At 49.6% G+C, this 21,102-nt stretch overlaps 1 protein-coding gene across 1 annotated transcript; it reads left to right on the forward strand.

The window, feature by feature from the left end:
• The first annotated feature begins 705 nt into the window (after nucleotides 1–705).
• On the forward strand, nucleotides 706–18,148 carry NUAK2 (NUAK family, SNF1-like kinase, 2). The gene is made up of 7 exons (XM_006834084.1): nucleotides 706–945; nucleotides 9,458–9,578; nucleotides 12,768–12,919; nucleotides 13,280–13,345; nucleotides 15,094–15,213; nucleotides 15,720–15,852; nucleotides 17,082–18,148. The coding sequence occupies exons 1-7, from the start codon at nucleotides 715–717 to the stop codon at nucleotides 18,146–18,148; spliced, it is 1,890 nt and encodes a 629-aa protein (XP_006834147.1). The 5' UTR covers nucleotides 706–714.
• Nucleotides 18,149–21,102: the final 2,954 nt, after the last annotated feature.

A 21,102-nucleotide genomic window follows, 5' to 3' on the forward strand; every position in this document is an offset into this window, starting at 1 on the left:
ACATTACTGCCATCACTAGATTGAGCTCATAGGGACCCTATAGAACAGAAAGAAGCCATGGTGATGCTGTAGGATATCACTGAACTGCTAACAGTAAGGACAGCGACTCAAACCCACCAGTTACTCTGCGGGAGAAAGATGAGGCTATCTGCTTTCTCTATCTGCAGCCTCTGAAGCCCTATACACGATCACGAGGAGTCAGAATCCACGACTGGATGGCAGTGGGCTTGGTTTGGTATAATCTTTACATCTTTCTCCCGTGTTTGGCAGCCAAGAGCTCGAACAACTGCACCACCAGAGCACTTCTAAGGGCCTTCAAACTAAGGTTCTGCTTCTGAGCAGTATGGGCCCTCCCAGCTGCCTCCTTTTCCCTCACTCTCCTTACTCCAAGAAACCCATGGACCTCCGTGTGGGCGGGGCTCCACTTACACCTTTCCCGGCCGTGTCGAGGGGAGAGGCGGGACCGAGGCCAGCGCGAGCCACTAGGGGAGGCCCTGGTCACGCTCAGCCGGAACAGACCAATGGACGCCGGGGGGCGTGGCCAGGGCCTCAGTCTAGGAACGTTTATAAGAACTTGGAACGCAGCGCTTCCCTGCGCGCTCTGGTGAGACTGTGACTTCTCTGCCCGGACGCGACACATGTTCCCTGTGCTCTAGCTTTTCCCACTCAGCCGATTCCCCCCTCCGCCCTTGCTTACCTTATCTCCTGCCCTCCATGGAGTCGTTGGCTTTTTCCCGGCGCCCCTGCCCCACTCCCTCGTCCGTAGAGATCTCCCGGCCTCTTGCCGACGGGCTCATCAAGTCGCCCAAGCCCCTGATGAAGAAGCAGGCAGTGAAGCGTCACCACCACAAGCACAATCTACGGCACCGTTACGAGTTCCTGGAGACCCTGGGCAAAGGCACCTACGGGAAGGTGAAGAAGGCGCGCGAGAGCTCGGGGCGCCTGGTGAGTGTGACTCCCTCTCGTGGCGCCCGGCGGGCTCCCACTGGGCCGCCGGCTGAGCATGGCAAAGGGAGGACTGGAGTCGTTCATGACTCGGTGTAGTTGTCAAGGGTTGATTGGTCCAAGGTAGATGTGGAGAACTTGGATGTGTAGGACCTGGGAGAGCCTGAGAAACCTAAGCACAACCAGGCAGGTGTGATGATGACCAAACCAATGAGGCGTCCAATATAAAAGAGAGATGGTGCCCTGACGTGGAATGGAGAAGGCGCCCAAGAGAAGATGGATTTTGCTTGGAAGAGACTGTCCACCTGAGTAGACTAGGAAGCCAAAGTAGACGGACCTGACTTTAGTTGTTAAGTGCCGTCGAGTCGGATCCGACCCATAGCTGCCCTATACAGGGTTTCCGTGGAGCAACTGGTGAGCTTGAACCACCGACCTTGCAGTTCAAATGGCTTTGCAGTCTGGCGCATTTACCCACAGCGCCACACCAGGACTCCGTTTGTAGGGGTTGTTGTAGATATGTAGTTGAATAAATGGAGCCTCCAAGTCGGTTCTAGTAGTATGCTATATAGAGATGCCCCCAGGAATGGGATGGGATTGATGCATAGGTCCTTTCCAGCTCAAAGACCGAGTGGAAGTTTCATTAAGTTTCATTACTGCCTTGGGCAATTCACTTCATGATTATACTTTTTAGTTTCCGTTTCTACAAATATGGGGGAAATTGTGTCCCTCACAAGTTACTATGAGAATTGAATAATAAACAAATGTGCACTCAAGAGTTCCTGACATCTAGATGGTGACAACTGATACATCTGAATCTGGAAAGGCCTGCCCTTTAACTGTGGTTAACAGTGGTTCTCAAAGTTTACTTTCAAGTGCCAACAATCACCTATGGGTGCTTGTTTAAAACGCATGCTCTCTGATCTCACACCCAGAAGATTAGATTCTGATGGTCTAGGGTAGAGCTACGTTATCTGTTATCTGTATTTTAACAAACCTTTTAGGATTTAGAGGTTATAGTTTGCCAATCCCATTTGCATGCTGGTTGTGAGGTGTGTGTGTGTGTGTGTGGTCATAGTTTGTCTTATTGGCTATGGCAGCCGTTGCCTCCTCAGACTCTGTTTGCTTTTACAGCCGGTAGATGATTTGAAATTCAAGCAGTCATTTCATTGGCGACAGAGAGTGGATGCTGGAGATAGGAGTGGATTATGACCCTTCAATAGGACCAAGTATGTTTTTCCTGCTAACGCCTGGCACAGTCCCCAGTTGCCGGCTGCCAGGTTACAGCTATTGGGCAATCATGAACTTCCTGGCTTTCTTTTTCTCTTTCTGTAAAGTGCAGGGGACCCGTTGAGACGCCAGGTTTGAGACTGCTTGGCTCAAGCTTTGTCAGGGGCTTAGCAAGAAAATAGTTGCTCGTGCCTCATGCCTCTTGTTTAGGGGGAAGACTAGGTCATTGGGGACTGGGGTGGCCCAGGAACTGGGATTGAAGTTCAGAAACCCCATTAGGTTTTGGCTTGCGTTCTGTTCTTTCACGTGTGTGTGTGTGTGTGTGTGTGTGTGTGTGTGTGTGTGTGTGGTTAGGAGAGAGAAGTCTCTTTGATTCTGGAGTGAGATAAATCAGCTTTCAGTTCTCAAACTTCAGTGACTCTAGGCAGGGATTCCAGCTCTTATTACATCAGAAAAGAGAGAATTAGGATTCAGCAGGTACTCCCTGGGCTCCTGTTTCTTGCATGTAGGGGGCCAAAATCAGTCTAAGGGGGCTGATCAGTAGTGGCAACTTGCTCAGGGTCTCTCCTTGGACATCAGCTGCCCTGCTGTGCTGATAAGTATCTCAGTGGTGGAAGAGTAGTCTCTCCCCACCCCCATCCAGCCTCTTGATTTTCCCTGAAGACAGAATTGGTGTCTCAGGATACTTCAGGGCTGTGGGGTTGGGTTCACAAGAGCTGCCCAGCACTTTTCCCCACATGAGCTGAGCCTGTTAGCAAAGGTTAGATTTAAAGGAAAGCCAGCTGGGTGACTCCCATCCCAGTTTTTTTCTCCACTTTTCTACCTCACCTCCCATTCCCAAACTGCCTAGATGGGATTTTCAGGAGCCAGATGGGACTGTATGGCAGGAGGGGCAGGCAGGTGGGTGGGACTAAGGGCTGCTCCAGAAGGGCATCAAAGGAAAAACAAATATTTGTTCTGGATCTTCTGGTCTCCCGAGTACATTCCTGGCATCCAAATTACATTTCCTTCTGTGACTCTCGCCAGCTTCTCTGACCTTCCCTTTGTCCTGAGAGAAGAAAGCATGCTCTGCCCCCTAGAATGGTAGAGTCCCCAAGCCTTTGAGATGATTTCTGTGTGGAATTTTTACCTTCTGAGGGGGTGCCATGCCTACAGCATAGGCCTCTGTCATGACCAGTACTAAGCCCTGAATGACCAAGTATTGGGAGCTGGCCTGCATATGGGTCTGGGCTTGCCTCAGTGTTTTGAAATAGCCCTGGAGCTGCTGGTCCCAGTGCCCCAGGCCATCCTTAAGGTGGGAGGAGTCACTGGGAACCAACCCCTACCACTGTATATTGAGAGGCCTGGGGGAGTGACTTATATTACTTTCCTGGGGTTTTCCCATCTAGAAGACTGTTTAGCCCAGATTGCAAGGGTTCTGATCCTGGCTTTATTTGATGACTGAGTTCTGTATGACATTTCCTCCACTGAATAGGCATAGTAATAGTTCCTATTTTATGGGGTTCTGGTCAGATTATATGAGATATTATATGTAGGGTGCTTCTCACAACATCATCCAGACATGGTATTATCCCAGCAAGACCGACTTTGATTAAACCCTCCCCTTTCTCCTGGGTCTGTGCTACCCTGAGCATAAATTGAGAATGAATTGTGCTCTGCTTCCTTAACCAAACCACTTTGATTTTTCCTTTGTTCAAAGACCTTATCTCCCCTTGGGCTCCAACTCCAGGGAAGGGCTCCCGCATGGCCAGCAGTCTAAAGCCTTTTCCTCAAGACACTGCCCTCCCAGTGCCTTCTGTACCTGCCGGCTCAGCAGCAGAGAGCCTCCAGCTACAGGCGACTCTTGTCCTTGGGCTGTAGCCAAACCACACAAAATGGCTGGCCAGAGAAGCTCCATGCCCAGCAACCTGACAGAGTCTAGTGGAAGACAGCTCAATGGGATCAAGCATGGTACTGGGCTTCGGGAGGCAGCCCAGGCTCCCCTTAGAGCCCATTTCTGCTCCCTGCCTGGATCTCACTAGGGTTGGTAGGATAGCAGAGTCCAGGCCAACTTTTCAGCTCTCCATTATCTGAGTGGGTCATCCTCCAACTCCTTGCTCTGCCTTCCAGACAACAAGTATCCTGTGAAAAGTCCGAGAGATGTCCAGAATCTTGGCCCCAACTTCAGGTGATAGCAACGATCAGATGCCCAGCTTGGGCTCTTGCTCTGGTACTTGGAACCAGCATCTCTGGATCTTTTTCTAAGGGCTTCCTGCCGTCCTTTTTAGAATCCAGATCATCCCTGATCTGAGAGGGAGGCAGTGTCTACCAACTGGGTCCCAGCACCCACATCTCCTGGAGTGTTGGCAAAGATGAGGGTTAGTTTTTATATCTATGTGTAGGAGGGAGTAGTTGGTGGTGCTGCCCAGCCTGGCCCAAGGCAAGATGTGGGCCATTCCCTTCTCCATGGGTGGGAGGAAGGGAGCTGGAGGCAGGACAGGGTATCTCCAAGGAACTTTTGTCTTCTGAGATGGTAGCTTCTCCAGACAACTCCCCGCAATCTTGGATAAAGACTTTGCCTGTGATCTGTTGAGAGACCTTGGGAAAGCTCGCGCATTTTTCTGTTGCTATTCGCAAAATGGGATAGGAGGTTACTTCTGCTGCCTTTCCAGTATGCAGAGCCAACAGGAGCAAGAATATCACTGGATGGTATTATTGGTAGGAATTTTGCTGAGGCAAATGAGTATGACCATAGCATAGGGCCTCTGAACAATCCACTTAGCACAGTTCTTGGCATCCTAGCAGGAGACCCATTTCTGGAGACCTTCAGCAGAAAATGCTAGAGTTTGAAAAGGAGCTTAGAGATGCATAAAATCATGATTGACTTCTTCTTTTCTGGCCTTTGCTCAGACTTTTCTGTCTGGAATGCTCTTGGTGCCCTTTCCCCAAGGGTGGTTTTCCATGCTCACTCAGCCAAAAGGCGCTCTCTCTCTCCAGTGCTCTTGCAGACCCTCATGGGGCAGGGACTCAATCACTGTCACCTTCACACTAGATCAGAGTTGATTTAACTTCCAATTTCCTTACAGAATTAAAGGCTCTAAGCACTGAGCTGCTGACCCATCAGGCACTCAGAGGGAGCAAGATAAGGCTGTCTGCTCCAGTAAGGATTTGCAGCCTAGGAAACCCTATGAAACAGTTCCACTCTGTCCTGTGAGATCGCTGTGAGTTGAAATTGACTCATGAGCAGTGGGTCTGTGTGTTTGGTGGGACAGGGATTATCCAATTTTTTTTTTGTCTGGATCCCCAGAACACAGCACCTAGTACATAGTAGGTGTCCCGCATATGTTTAGAGGATAAATGACCTTTCAGTTTTTTAGGTAAGGAAATGAAAATTAGGCAAGTTTAACTAAACAATTTAAGTGACCTAAATTGTATTGCTCGAGTCAAATAAAAATGAGAAACTTGGTCTCTTAACTCAGCTGTGGGGTATTCATTTGTGTTATCAATATTGTTGAGTTTCCTTCATCCTCTGAGCAATGCTCATCAAATAAATTTATTACCTAAACCTGGATACTATGAACAGTAAAAGGGAGAACTATTAATAGTTGTACCAGAACTAGGTCAGTACAAGTAGCCTTCCTCTACCTCTGGGCAATCCATCTAGTAATTTCTACAGGATAATGCGCTAGACCACAAGGTCAGTTTGAGCAGCAAAGTTGGTGGTTCAAATCCACCAGCCACTCCTTGGAAACCCTATACAGGGTTGCTATAAGTCGGAACTGACTTGACGGTACTTAACTATACCAATAACCTTGGCACTAGTCAGTTTATTTTTATTCTTGATAATGGTTGCCCATTTTTCTTGTAGGTGAGAACAAGGGTCCCTCAAAATTAGTCCACATAACTAAAATTGATTCTCCTCCCATGCCTGGGAAGAAAGGGAGAAATTTTTACTGGGGCACTGGTCCCATAGCCAGGGATTAGCCCAATGATTTAACCAATAAATATTTATTTGTGATTTATGCTCACCAGCAAACAATTGTTGAATGCTTTCTGTATGCTGAGCTCTGTGCAGGCCTGAGCTGGTGTCTGTTTTACAGGCTGGCCAGCAGCAGATAGCCCGCAGTAGCCCAGCCCCACTAAAGGAGTGACACACTGCTCTTCTCCCTCTTCTGTCACCTGCTTGGAGACTGGGGAGGCCTGATGACATAGCCTGTTTTCATCCTAGGGAATGTTAGCCAAGTTGTGGTGTCCTGGGACCTAATGTGGATAACTGGGGGGTCTTTGAGTTGGCCGCCTGAGGTCAGAGCAAGAGTTTGCAGAAAGATGGAACTATCCATTGAGGATAAACAATACTGATTTCGAATCGTAGGATCCCAGGGTTGAAAGAAATGGACCTGGGTATTTGACTTGTGTACCCTTTATGCATCATGCCAAACCTCATTTCTTCTAGACTTTGTGATTGTTTTTCTAACTCATGTACACGTCTGTACTCTTGTCACATCTTAGATGTACTTATATGCAAAGATGCACTTAAAGATGCATCTGTACACATGTGACTAGTTTTTGCATATGAGTGCATCTTATGCTTTTAATCTTTTTCATCTATTTTAATGATCTAGATGTGTGATTGAAGCTTATTTATATATGATTTCATTCTTTTAATACAGTTTTTGTGACCCTTTGTCTCTGAAATACTCATAACACTTTATCCATTGCTGTCTGATGTTAAGAACAAAGAATTTTAGGAAGAAAAAAGCTAGTCATTAAAGTCTCCCCTTCAGGAAGATGGGAGTATGTATGAGCCGTGGTGAGCTATGTGGGATGATGTTCCAGAAGAACTATTTGCATGAAGAGGTGCTTCATGTTGGATGAAGATGCAAGCCCCCTATGCTATCCCAAGCCTAGGGGATTTTCTGCTTAGCTCACTGGGAAGAAATGGATGGTGAAGCAGAAAGGGCAAGGTGTAAGAAGAGAGGCGGAAGTACTACCCCATCCCCTGTCCTCCCCTGTCCCCTGCAGCTGCAGTGGGGGCCTCTTCTGCATCCTGGGGAGGAGGCACCATGGTGACCGACCCTCCCTCCTGCCATTGTCCTCCCTGCCCTTCTCAGGGAGGGCTCTCAAGCTGGGCCTCCCCTCTTTCATAGATGCAGCTCCAGGGGAGGGGCGGGGCAGAGGGCACGCCATCCCTGGCTGGTTGCTGGGGTGACCGGGCCATGGGCTTTGTGAGCAGCTCCTCTTACGGGATTATGGCTGTTCACTGTTCCGCATTCTTGTCTGATGGGCGAACACAGGCCGCCAGGGCCCACTGTCCGCTTGAGCCGGAAGCCATTGTCTGCCTCCAGAGCCCCGTGAAAGGGTGGATTAGGGGCCCCTCCCCTCAAGCAGTGGTTCCCTTTTTTTTTTTGTCTCCCTTTGAATCTTGAGGGGAGGCAAACCCTCCTGGAAAATAGAATAAGGAGCTGTTTACCTCAGTCTGTGTTTTCTGATTTATCATAACTTGATTGCCTCCCATGCAGAGGAAGTCTTATGTTTGTCATTCCTTGGACAGGACTTGTCAGGAACTGACTGGCCCTGAGGAAACCCCCCCCTCCCCACCCCTATACCTGATGCTGTTTCTGAGGCCCCATGGCATTTATATAGCCCACAAGGAAAGTACCTCAGACATCTTGGGCCAACCCCTTTATTTAACAGAAAAGAAAAAACAGACTCTGAGAAGGGTAAGGACCTGCTCACACAGACAGTCGTGGAGCCCAACAGAGCCCAGGACTCCTGACTGCCCAGCGACAGGCTCCTGGCCTTGTTGGCCTTCCCCTCACCATCCCAGCTCCAACATTGCTGGTCCATTCTGCAGTAGCTTGCCCACAGTGAGATGCATCGTGAAGGGGACGCTGAAGGTTGCTTGAACTGCATTTTGGCAGTTTCTTCTCCATTTCCTCTTGTCTCACCCCACCCTTCCTGAGCCCACGTGCCAGCCAGAAGGTTTAATCCTTATATGGGCTTTTTACCTTTAGAGCCTAAGATGACAAGACCCATAGGGTTCTGTATTAACTGTCTAATTGTTTATTCTTTATTGGGGAAGGGACATTCCCTACTTAGGCTGAATGGTGGTGGTGGTAGTGTGCCGTGGAGTTGGTTCCGACTCATAGCGACCCTGTATAGGGTTTCTGAGGCTTTACGGGAACAGAAAACCTTATCTTTCTCCAGTGGAATGGCTGGTAGTTTCGAACTGCTGACCATGAGGTTAGCAACCTGACTGGTAACCACTATGCTATGACACTGGTTATTTTTAGCAAGTTAAGGTATTTGGTGGGAAAAGTTCTAGACCAGGAATCAGATAGGCAAATAGTTTTCATTTCCAGTTCTGCCTGTTAGTAATGGTATGACCTTGAGCAGGTCATTTAACCTCTCTGGGTCCCAGTTGAAGGAGCCCTGGTGGCATAATGGGTTACACACTGGGCTGCTAATCACAAGGTTAACAGTTCGAATCCACCAGTCACTCCATGGGAGAAAAGGAAGGTTTTCTGTTTTTTTGTAAGTAGGGTTACTATGAGTCAAAATTGACTCAATTGCAGTGGGTTTGGGATTTGGGTCCCCCTTTACAAGGATATCTGCTGACACAGTGGTAACTGCAGTACCACTAACTGAAAAGTCAGTGACCCCAACCTACCATTCACTTCTCTAGAAAGAAGTGTGGCAGGTGGCTTCCATAATGGTGTGTAGCCTTAGAAACCTTAAGGGGCATTCTATTCTGTCCTGTGTGGCCCCTGTGGGTTGGAATTGACTTGATGGCTGTGGGTCAGGTCATAGATTTCGCACCTATAAATGAAATGTTGATCCCTTCTGTGCCTACTTCCCAGGGTTATTATGAGGACCATTCATTTACTAATTCAACCACTGGCTTTTGGAGCCTATTAATAGACAAAAGAGGTTCAAACCTCTTCCTCACAGCATAGTAGCACTACATCTGATGAACTCGCTCTGTCAATCAAAGTGTCCACATTATGGGTGCAAGTTGTTGCCACCTGTTCATCTGCAGACTTTGCATAAGGAGGTCATCAGTCCACCCACCTTCCTGTTGTATGTACTGCACCTGACCCAAGTAAGAAGCTGGGGTTCCAGAGATGGTGATTTCCAGCCTCTCTGCCACCTAACCCAGTGAAGGCTCGAGTAGCTTCTCCAGGTCCACCCTAGGACCTGTGTAGCAGGTACAGACAGACCACCAGAGCCCAAGCCCCCAGAGTGTCCTCAGGGATGCCTTTACCCTCCATCCGCTCTCCTCATGCTCTGGCTCCTCTGTCCCCAGGTGGCCATCAAGTCCATCCGGAAAGATAAAATCAAAGATGAGCAAGACCTGATGCATATACGGCGGGAGATTGAGATCATGTCTTCACTCAACCACCCCCATATCATTTCCATCCATGAAGGTACAGAGGCGGGCGTTCAGACCTGGTGATGGGGGGTGGTCTTTGTGTCTATTGGTGGGGGCAGTCCAGATGACTCAGATGACGGAAAGAAGTAAACAAGAAGTTAGCTTTAGAGTTGAGCAAACACGTGATTTGAAATGCAACTGTATGATTTAGAACAACTAATATAATTTCATCTCTAGGCCCCAGTTCCTCATTCGTAAAATAGGATGTCCTGCCTCTGTCACGGGGTGGTTACAAAAATGAAAATAGATAATGTCACCAAGGGCTCAGTTCATGGGACATGCCCACAGATTTCAGACATTTTTGTTGTTATTGTTAGCTTTTCTCTACTTGAGTACACCTCCCCAGCCAGTGAAATCCTCAACAATCCCGGGGGAGGCTTAAACATACATAGACATGCACCTGTCTCAGGTGTGTGGGTGCTATTCTTAATGCATCCCAAGAACCAGGCCTGTACTGTGAATCATTCCTGCCACAGGGCTGGCTCCTACCTCCCCTCCTCAACTCTCTCAGCCTCCCCCTGCTGTGACATCAGTGTTGGCTTTGCTATTCCAGCTGCCCTCTGTTCTGTGGCCCAGACAACAAAGCCCCGGCCAGAGAGAGGGAGGGAGGGGAGTACCCTCCACTCCCACCTGTCTGCTAGGATCCTTTACATAATGTCAGTGAGGTGAGAAACAGCGGATGGCAGTAGCTGCAGGAGACTGTTAGGGAGCCTGTGATTTGGCCTTCTCTGAATATTCCTGATGGGAAGAAAGTGAGACGCCTCTCCTGTCATAGCAAGACGAAGGGCAGAGCCCCATGGCCTGAGTCCAGGCAAGTGGTTGAGAAGGCTAATTGTATCTGTGTGTATCTCCCTCAGGTAAGAGTGGGAAGATGCCAGAGTATTGGTTAAACCAAGCTGAGCATGTGATTGGGCAGTGTGTGTGTGTGTGTGTGTGTGTGTGTGTGTGTGTGAATTCTCCTCACATTCATATCTTCAACGAGTTTTGGAAACTGAACTTTGAATCTCAGGAGGTAGCTTCTCTTGAACAGTTACTGTGGGCCAGGCAGGGCTCCCTCATCCTGCTATCGGCTTTTGAGAGTGAATTAAGGGGTGCCCCTGTCCTGGGAGCTCACCTCTCACCCAGCTAGTCTCCAGAATGAACCATGGTTAGCTCTTGACTCCCAGTTTCATGGTATAGAGGTTGCATTCACCCCTGCAGAGATACAGAGATCACAGGGTAGAGCTAGCCAGGTACTGCTATGCTACCACAGATGAAGGCCCCCTGGCCCCGGACTCCTGGAGAAAAGCCCAGTCCTGGCCGTGTGTCCAGTTGCCAGGGACCTGGGACTCCGTTTGGGAGAGGACTCTCCCTACAGCTCTTTCTCCAAGGGTAGACAGCAATAGCTCTGGGGCCAGCTGAGCAGGCCAAACTCCTAGGACCTGTTTGACACAGTTGCAATGTCATGGACATACATGTGCTGACACACACCTAGCTGAAGGGCCAGTTTGAGGAACCAGCCCCTCCCTACCTTTCCATGGGGCTGGAGCCATCTGGAGACCAGCCAGCAAGGGCAGGCTGAAGGCCAGCAACCTAAGCAGTCAGTGAATGAAACCCAAAAAACCACATTAACTGCCGAGTCAATTGCAAGTCATTGCACTCCTATGGGACAAAACAGAACTACCCCATAGCGTTTTCTAGGCTGTAATCCCTGGTAGAGGTCTGGTGCGGCTCTGTAGGATAAGCACTCAGTCACAAGATCGGTTTGAACTGCAAGGTTGGTGGTTGAAACTCAACAGCCGCTCTTTGGAAACAGGGTTTCTATGAGTCAGAACTGACTTGACTGCCCTTAACATCAACAAGGAGCTCTGGTAGCGTAGTGGTTACGGATCGGGCTGGGCACCGCAAGGTCAGCAGTTCGAAACTACCAGCTGTTCCATGGGAGAAAGATGAGGCTTTCTGCTCCCGTAAAGATTCACAGTCTCAGAAACCCTGTACAGGGTCGCTATGAGTCAGAACCGACTCCACGGCACATAACAACAACAACATCAACAACAAAAATCGCTGGTGGTACAGAGGTTAAGAGCTCGGCTTCTAATTGAAAAATAAGTAATTCAAACCCACCCGCCATTCCATAAAAGACAGATAGCAGTTTGCCTTCATAAAGATTTACAGACTTAGAAAGCCTGCAGAATTGACTCAGCAGCAGTAGGAGTATCTATGGGATCAGATCACCTGGTCTTTTCTTCTGCAGAGCTGCTGGTAGGTTTAAACTGGTGACCTTCTGGTTAGCAGTGGAGCACGTAACCCTTGCCCCTCCAAGACTTCTAAAATATAACAGTCAAACAAAAATTCACTGCCTTTCCAACTGTAGGAATCCTATAGGACAGAGTAGAACCACCTCTTAGGGCATCAGAGACGTACATTTTTGGGAGCAAACAGCCCCATATTTTTCCTGCAGAGCAGCTGGTGGGTTTGAACTCTTTTGAATGTTTATGTGCCAGACTCTATGCCAGGTGGGTCTGCCTACCCCAGAGCTGTCCTTGACTTTTTATCTGTTTCTCCGTAGTGTAGTGGTTACAAGTAGGGCTGCTAATTTCACAGTCAACAGTTTGGAACAACCAGCAACTCCACAGGAGAAAGATGAGGCTTTCTGCTCCCATAAAGATTTACAGCCTCTGAAACCCTAGGCAGGGACACTGTGAGTTGGAAGCACTCCACGGTACATAACCACCACCACCCAGGTCTGCGATGTGATGGTGCCATTACTTTCACTTTTCAAATGAGGAAAGCAAGGCATGGTGGTTGAATAACTAGCCAGGGGTCAGGATTCAAACTCCAGACCTGCATTCTTATAACTATATCAGAAGAGATTTGCCCAAGGTCATAAGGCAAGAAAGAGGTGGTTTCTGACCCAGAGGTCATGATCTTTCATTCTCATCTAGTGATGTCATTGCTTTCCTGGAAGTTGGCAGGGTAGTTGTAAGGATTCTCAAAAGCCTGGCCTTCCAAGGAGAGGGAGGGAGGAGCAGCTCCCTTGGCCTCACATCATTGTTCCTGGGAGCTGCAGATAGCCTTCAAGGCCCTTCTGCCCTTACTCACCAGTCCCCTGCCCCATTAGTAGACTCCCCCTGCAGGGAGGTTGTGTCTGGTTTGGGGTCAGGGAGAAGCAGGGGTCCTGACACTACCGCTTGGTTCTGCTCAGTGTTTGAGAACAGCAGCAAGATTGTGATTGTCATGGAGTTTGCAAGCCGTGGTGACCTGTACGACTACATCAGTGAGCGACAGCGTCTCAGCGAGCGCGACGCCCGCCACTTTTTCCGGCAGATTGTCTCCGCAGTGTCCTACTGCCACCAAGTAAGCACCCACCTTGCACAACCCTGCTCCTGAGGAGGGCGGGCTCTGGGGCACTGGGTGGGGCTGGTTTGGACCAGAGTGATTCAATGCCTTGTCCAAGATCACACAAGGAAGCAGGAGCAGAGACAAGACTAGCCTCTGATCCCTCAGAGAAGGATGTGTTATTTTTCTTGTTCCAAGGATGGGAGGGCCTGTGATTTCTTGTACTATGTACCAATAAAGATGTGTATTCCTGGTCTAGCCAGGCTCAGACTTGTTCAGCTCCCTTTGTGCTTACCTCATTATCCAGACTAGGCCTGTAACCTCTGCCCTCCACCTGCCCTAGAGAATTCCCCTGACTCTCTTCCCTCACTCTTTCAGAATGGGGTTGTCCACCGAGATCTCAAACTGGAGAACATCCTACTGGATGCCAATGGAAATATCAAGGTGAGTTTTACTTCTCATTGCCAGTAACTACATCCCTCACCTTGCTACCACCTCGGCCTCATTACACTGCCCACGCCAAAAGTCTCTAAACCCTTAGGAGGTTCTAGAAGGAGGTGATTAAAGTTCAGACTTATACATTGGTACTGGTAGGAACCTCATGCATTCCCCATTTCAAATCCTTATTTTTTGGATAGAAAACTGAGGACCCACAATCAGGGTGACTTGCACAGGATCCCACAGCTAGTGAGTGGCTAAGCCAAGGTATTCTGGCTCCCCAACCAGTGCTCTTGACATCATGGCTGTGGGATTATAGATCCAGGGTCAGCTTTGCTCCACTTGCACACCCACACACTGGCACGATCTGCTGCAATTAACTCACACCAGTCCCCACAGACGTAGCACACTGGTACCAGCTTCCTGCAGCTGCTGGATTCCCAAGCCTGAGTAACGTTAGGACAGGAGAGCAGTCTGTGCTGATGAAACAAACTCAGATCTTGGGGCTAGAAGGGGAAGATGGCAAGGGCCCACCAGGGACTCAAGCAGGCAGGTTTCCTGCAGGCCTGAGGAAAGGCTCTGACTCCCACCCCCTGACCTTCTCGGAATCTTCCAGAATCCGGTCAGTATCTCATCTCCAGGTTCCCTGGCACTAAGTTCATTCCCATCACCCAACCAATTCCCAGAATGGGTGGACTTTTTTCTTTGATGCTGACCAAGGAAGCCAAAGTCAGTAAATCTAGATAACTGATACTCAAATTAACTTTCTAGTCTAATCAATCATCTGCCTTGTTATGGGCTGTTCCTATAGGCTGCTTCACTATAACTGCATGATAAGGAACCAATAAAACAATAAAGGAAGGAGCCAGTGCTACATGAACAGCCCCTCCCCACCCTTGGCACACAAAGCCCTCTGATGAGGGTGGAAGGGTCAGGAGAAGCAGGTCATTGACCTCAACTTGGGAAGGCAATTGAGGAAACGATCTTTCTAGGGATGGAGAGGATGGGGTCTCTCGGCCCCATGCTCTGTGTCAGGATTTCTTCTCCTGAGCTGTAACCACAGCCCTGCTTTTTGTTTTGCTCTTACTGTTGCTTCTCAGCAACACCAGGCTGACTGCGGGTTCCTGTCATCAAGGCCTGGCCTGGTGCAGACAGGGAGATGAGCGTTTTGCTCTGAAGAGCAGCAGCTCAAAGCCTTGCATGGCTAATCAGTAACAGTATTCCCTGTGAGGATGGTGGCCTTGGATTGAGAATTGGCTCTCGCTCTCCATCCAGTACAGCTGCCTTTCATCACTAAGGGTCTATTGAGTCTCACCTGTACTAGGAGCTGCGGGAGGGGTAGGGCAGAAAGAGGTCAGCACAGGAAGGATACAATCGTTTGGACGCAGGGCTGCAGTGAGCCCTGCTTCAAAGGTGGAGACCTCAGGGCACTGGGCAGTTTCCCAGGGTTAGGAGGATGTGTGTGCCTGGAGTGGGGATGAGCATGGGCCAAGGGACCTGGGGAACACCGAGGGCTGTAGATTCCCCACATTCCTCTGCCAGGAGTTCCTCATTGACCCTCCCTTCCCCCACCTCAGGGCTCTCCAGGGTCTGAGCTATGTTAGTTGCACCCAGTATATGGCATGGGTCATGGGGAGCCTTCCTGTTTGCTGGGAACCTAGATTTCCTCAGGGTCTGGAGAAGCATGGGCCAAGAGCAGCAGACCAGCCCAGGCCTTTGTGTGACCCCTGCCTATGTTTCACCTAATCCTACAGATTGCTGACTTTGGCCTTTCCAATCAATACCACCAAGATAAGTTCCTGCAGACGTTCTGTGGGAGTCCCCTCTATGCCTCACCTGAGATTGTCAATGGGAAGCCCTACATGGGCCCAGAGGTATGTATCCCTATGATCTGAAATCCTGTGAGGGAGCTGGCTAGTTTTCCAGTTATTCCCTTTTCCAGAGTTAAATAGCTCATCATCAGCCAGGAGTGGCAAAACTGGAAGTAGAACTTTCGTCTCCTGATTTCCCATCTGTTCTCTGTTTCCCTTGCCTGCCCAGCATTACCTTTCCTGGCATCAAATCCAGCCTCCTTGTAATGACCTAGAAGTGACATCAATCACCACCTCCCCATTCCATTACCCAAAGGGATGACCCAGTCTTGTGCCTGTCTCTACTCTCAAAGGAAAGGTGACAACATCTCTTCCAGTGAACCCCAGTCCTTTCTACTGCTGCCTCACCCTTTGTCCTTGGTGGTACAGGAGTTTGTCTGCAGACACAGTGGCCTCAGCTCTCTAGTGTGGTGCTTTTCTCCTCTGGAGCTGCATAGAGACTGGCAGCCCTCCCACCCATGGCATGTGGGCATCCTTGCTGATGCTCTGTCTCTCTGTCACTCTCTCAGGTGGACAGCTGGTCCCTGGGTGTTCTTCTCTACATCTTGGTGCATGGCACCATGCCTTTTGATGGAAATGACCATAAGACACTGGTGAAGCAGATCAGCAATGGGGCCTACCGGGAACCACCTAAGCCTTCTGGTAAGTGGGAGATGTGGGTGTCCTCTGAACAGCATGGAGGTGCTAATTCCTTATGCTGGGGGCTCCCAGTCACTATAGCAAAGAGGACCCCAGCCCAGCATGACCCACCTAATGTAGACAAGGACAAACTCTGTCTACTTCCAGTGGTCATCTCTACACCTCCAAGGGTCTCTTTCTTCCATTATGGGCATGCTTAGTATATTTAGGGAGTGCTTCTGAGGAGCTAACTTCCATCCCCTTTGCTGTACTTGTCTCGTTTCCTGTTGCTCTTGTCCTCATCCTCAGAAATCCTTCTGTGCTTTCACATACCCGGCAGAAGGCAAGAAGAAGCCTGTGGGAGCCTCCATTTTCCCTTGAGCACAGAACCACTCTCAAAGGGCTAAATTTCAATGGAAGGAGAGAGAATAGACACAAACACACAAGGGCTTATGGAAGAGGCCGGAAGTCCTGAGGGGTCAAGGAACTGAATAAGAAATTGGGCTAGTCAGCCCAGGAAAGCCAAGGACTAGAAGTGACATTTGTTGTCTAGTGCTGCTGTCACAGAAATATCACAGACGGACAGTGTTCACACACAGACATTGTGTTTTCTCAGTTTAGAAGGTTGGACGTCCTGTTTCAGCTCTAGAGGAAGGCTCTCTCAGCTCTCGTAGGAAAGCCCTGTCTCTTTCCGTTTCTCAGTCCTGACTCCTTGATGATCTATCTCCAGGTGACATCAGTTTTCTCATTGTGTTTCCTTGCTTTTGGGCCTAATCTATTCTTTTTATATGTCTAAGGTGATTAGTTTTAGGACAAATGCTACACAAATGGCCTCATTAACATAACACAGAAAGCCTCTTTCTAAATGGAATTACATCCACAGATATTTGTTGTTTTTGTTAAGTGCTATCCAGTAGGTTCCCACTCATATGATCCTGTATAGGGCTTCTGAGGGTGGCTGGTAAGCTTGAACAGCCGGCCTTGCGTTTCAAACTGACCTTACAGTCCAGTGCATTAACCCACAGCGCCACACTAGGACTCCTCCATAGATACTGGGGTGAGGATTTTATAATACAGATCTTTGGGAGACTTCATTCAATCTATAACAGAGACTAAGGTGGGAATGGAAGTAGCTGTCATGGGAGTAAGCAGTGGTTTAGGCTTAAATGGAGTGACCCAGAGAGATAGGAACAGTCGGGTGCCCATTCTCAGCATTACCAAACTGAGGCCCTTCCCTGTCCGTTGTCTGCTAGATGCCTGTGGTCTGATCCGGTGGCTGTTAATGGTGAACCCTACTCGGCGAGCTACCCTGGAGGATGTGGCCAGTCACTGGTGGGTCAACTGGGGCTATGCCACCCGTGTCGGGGAGCAGGAGGCCCCACAGCATGAGGGTGGGCAGTCCAGCAGTGACTCAGCCCGGGCCTCCATGGCCGACTGGCTCCGCCGCTCTTCCCGGCCCCTCCTGGAAAATGGAGCCAAGATGTGCAGCTTCTTCAAGCAGCATGTGCCTGGAGGAGGGGGAGGCCCTCCAGGCCTGGAGCGCCAGCATTCACTCAAGAAGTCCCGCAAGGAGAATGACATGGCCCAGTCTCTCCAGGGGGGCCCACCTGACGGCACTGCCCCTCGCTCTGGGAAGGGTGACCTCAAGCTGCCAAAGGGCATTCTCAAGAAGAAGCCTTCGAACTCCTCAGAGGAGGCAAAGGAAGAGCCCTGTGAGCTCAGCCCAGTTCCCAGCAGCCCCCAGCAGGCGGCCCTGCTGCAGCCGAGGAAGGGCATTCTCAAGAAGTCTCGGCAGCGAGAGTCCGGCTACTACTCCTCTCCAGAGCCCAGTGAGTCCGGGGAGCTCTTGGACGCAGGGGACGTGTTTGTGAGTAGTAAGCCTGTGGAGCAGAAGGCCCCCCCTGCCTCAGGCTTGCTCCCCCATCGCAAGGGCATCCTCAAGCGCAATGGCAAGTTCTCCCATACCGCCTCTGAGCTCACAGCCCCAGCCGCCTTTGGTTCTTTGGACGCACTGGCCTCACCCTGCCCTCCGGCCCGGTCCAGCCGCCCCTCAGGGGCTGTGAGTGAGGACAGCATCCTGTCCTCCGAGTCCTTTGACCAGCTGGACTTACCTGACCGACTCCCAGAGCACCCCCTGCGAGGCTGTGTGTCTGTGGACAACCTCATGGGGCTTGAGGAGCCCCCCTCAGAAGATCCTGGAAGCCGCCTGAGGCACTGGCGGCAAGATCCTCTGGGGGATAGCTGCTTTTCCCTGACAGACTGCCAAGAGGTGACGCAGGCCTACCGACAGGCACGCGGGCTCAGCTCTAAGCTCAGCTGAGGGGGGAGAAGGCAGAGTGACCGCCCCCCCCCTGGAAGCTTTAAGATGCAGCTGGCTCCCAAAGGGAGAATGCTTTCTTCCTCACTTGAGGATGTATCCCAGCCTGAGAGGTTGAAAGGGTTTGCAGTGGAGCCCTGGAAAGGGCTGCATGTGGGAACTGGGCAGGTGAAATGAGTGAGGAATCAGTGTCTTCAGCTTGTGGTAGAGAAGAAAGCAGAGAAGTAGAAGGGAATGGGAGGCTGAGAGGAGTGGGGGCTGCAGGGATCAAGGAAGAGCTCTCCATCAATGTCTGTCTCCTCTAGCTCTCTTACAGTGGGGGAGTCTTGTGCGCGGTGCTGTCCACTGTGGGCAGCTGCTTCCCTCCTCAGTCCCATCCCAGCCATGTGGAAAGCCTTCATACACACACTCTCATCCCCACCAATCACTGGAACTGGACTATGGTACCCACTAGCATGCCTGGGGCTTGCTCAGCATCCTGGGAATGAGCTCCAGGAATGAATCCTCTTTCTCTTAGAAGTAAGAGAACACAACCTCTGTTTCCTCAAAGGTTCTCCTTACTTTGCTATCCTCCCAACGTGGTCCAGGCTTCCTGGGGTCGCTGCTATGAATCCAAAAGACTTGAAAAGACTCAGGCTACTGCATTGAGTGCATCTCAAGGGACCCAGACTCCTCTGGGCCCGACCTTGGACCTCAAAGACTTCCGCCACTTGCTGCCAAGCTGCTCCTGATAACTGAGAATGGATGTTGTGTTTGTTTCCCTGGGCTTTTGAGACCCTAGAATGTCCGTATTTATTTTTATCTTCTCAGCAGTTTGTATGTGTGTGTATTGTTTTGCGTATGTGTTGATTTTTTTTTTTTTTTAAGGAATCTGGCTATTTTCAATAATGTGAAGGCTCTGTTCTGGAGAAATCCACTATGACATGTAAAGTTCGTGTACAGAGAGATATTTTTGCAATAACAGCCCACTGAGGGTGGGATGTGTGTGTGTGGGGGGGTGTCTCTGTACCTCTCACTTTATGCTCTGATTCTCTGTGAAATGGTCCCCTCCTGTGGCCAGAAAGAACTACTCCATTAAAACCAGAATGGTGATTGGGAAGCAGTTTCTCTTGTTCTATTCAGGGTTGAGGACTATTAGGTCTTTGACCTTTCTCTTACCATGAACTCCCTGTCAGAGAATAATTGTTAGGTGCCATCAAGTCAGTTCCAACTCATAGCAAGCCAATGTATAACACCACAAAGCATTGCCTATTCCTGGACCATCCTCAGAATTATGATTTTTGAACCCATTGTTGTTGCCACTGTGTCAATCTGTGGGCAATAGAGAAATGATTTAATCAAACAAGCCCTGAGCTCCCTGTTACACCTCCCTAAGCAGTTCTGGAAAGAACTGAACCGGGTCTCAATTTGTTTTCTTTGACACTAAGGATCTGGGTTTGGCAAATTAGTAAGCTGAAACCCTATACAGGGCGCTATGAGTCAGAACTGACTCAATGGTACTTGACAAAAACAACAACAAACCATCTTGCTGAACTCCTGGTGTGGTGCTATAGGATAAGCACTGGACTGAGAACCACAAAGTCGATGGTTTGGCAGTTCAAACCCACCAGCTACTCCTCAGAAACTGTATACAGGGTCGCCATGAGTTGAAACTGACTCTGTGGCACATGATTACAACAATGACCATCTGTCTCCCCATACTTCTTCTCCCATCTGCTTGAAGGCACCCCACAGCCTTTAGTCTCTCTCCAAAGAAATCCCCTCCCCTCCAGTTCTGGGCAGCTTCCCTACCCCACCCCACCCCCACTGCCTGACTTCCAGAAAAAGTTAAGAATGCTTGGAATGCCCGCTTAGTCGACCTTCCACCACCCCCTGCAAAACATTGCCCTAGAGCCTGCTCCACTGAGAAACTCCCAGGCTCCAAGGCTGCTGATGAAAGAGTGGATGAGGACAAAGAGCAGCCAGGTTCCTCCTCCCACCCCTATAAGCTCCCACTGTCCCAGGCTCCTAAACCTCTCCGGTTCTGACCAGCTCCAGCTCCACAGCACAGCTGCCATCCCCCAAAGTTTAGAGCATCCAGATGTTCCCTTCCTGCACCTGAAGAGTTGGCAAAGTCATATGAGTTAGGGGAGGAGTGAGAATGATGATAATAATCTGGAATCAAGATATATAAGCAACAAAACAATTGCTCAGGCTACTTTGATTTGATGTTTCTCAAGTCCTACTGAGTATATCCAAGCCAAAACCAGTCTCGTTGCTATTGATGACCCCTTGTGTTACAGAGTAGAAGTGCTCCATGAGGTTTTCTTGGCTGTGTTTCTAGGAGAGCAGACCGCCAGGCCTTTGTAGAGCTCCTGGGTGGATTCAAACTCTTTCCTATAGTTGTCAGAACACAAACCATTTGCATTACTAAGACTGAGAAGACATAGGGGCAAGTCTTTACCCTCAAGAAGCATATGTGGAGTTTTGCTGTAGAGGTCATCTGTGCTCATCCAATCAGACCCCATCATACCCCATTGTGGTAAGCTCTAGACAGGGAATTGCTTTTCAAACAAGATTTTAGCCTTCAGGAGGTTGCAGTCTGGAAGGCAAGAAAATACCCATATGTTGTTGTTGTTAAGTGCTGTTGAGTCAATTCTGACTCATAGTGACCCTGTATAGGGTGTCAGAGGAGCATCTGGTGAGTTTGAACCACCGACCTTGCAGTTCAAACTGACCTTGCAGTCCAGAGCATTCATCTGCAGAGCCACACCAGGACTCCAGTATGCATGTAAATCTGTAAAATTTAATAGGGAAACTGCTCATTGCCAGTTCAGATAATGTTCAAGGGGTGTTTGGGTGAGGAAGGAGGAATTGCAACTTGGGAGGTAAGAGTCTTTGTTGGTGTTAAGTGCCTTCAGTCCATTCGGACTCATGTTGTTAAGTGCCATTGAGTAAGTTGCAAGTCATATTGACTA

Source organism: Chrysochloris asiatica, unplaced genomic scaffold (assembly GCF_000296735.1).
Source record: "Chrysochloris asiatica unplaced genomic scaffold, ChrAsi1.0 scaffold00009, whole genome shotgun sequence".
NCBI lineage: Eukaryota > Metazoa > Chordata > Mammalia > Afrosoricida > Chrysochloridae > Chrysochloris > Chrysochloris asiatica.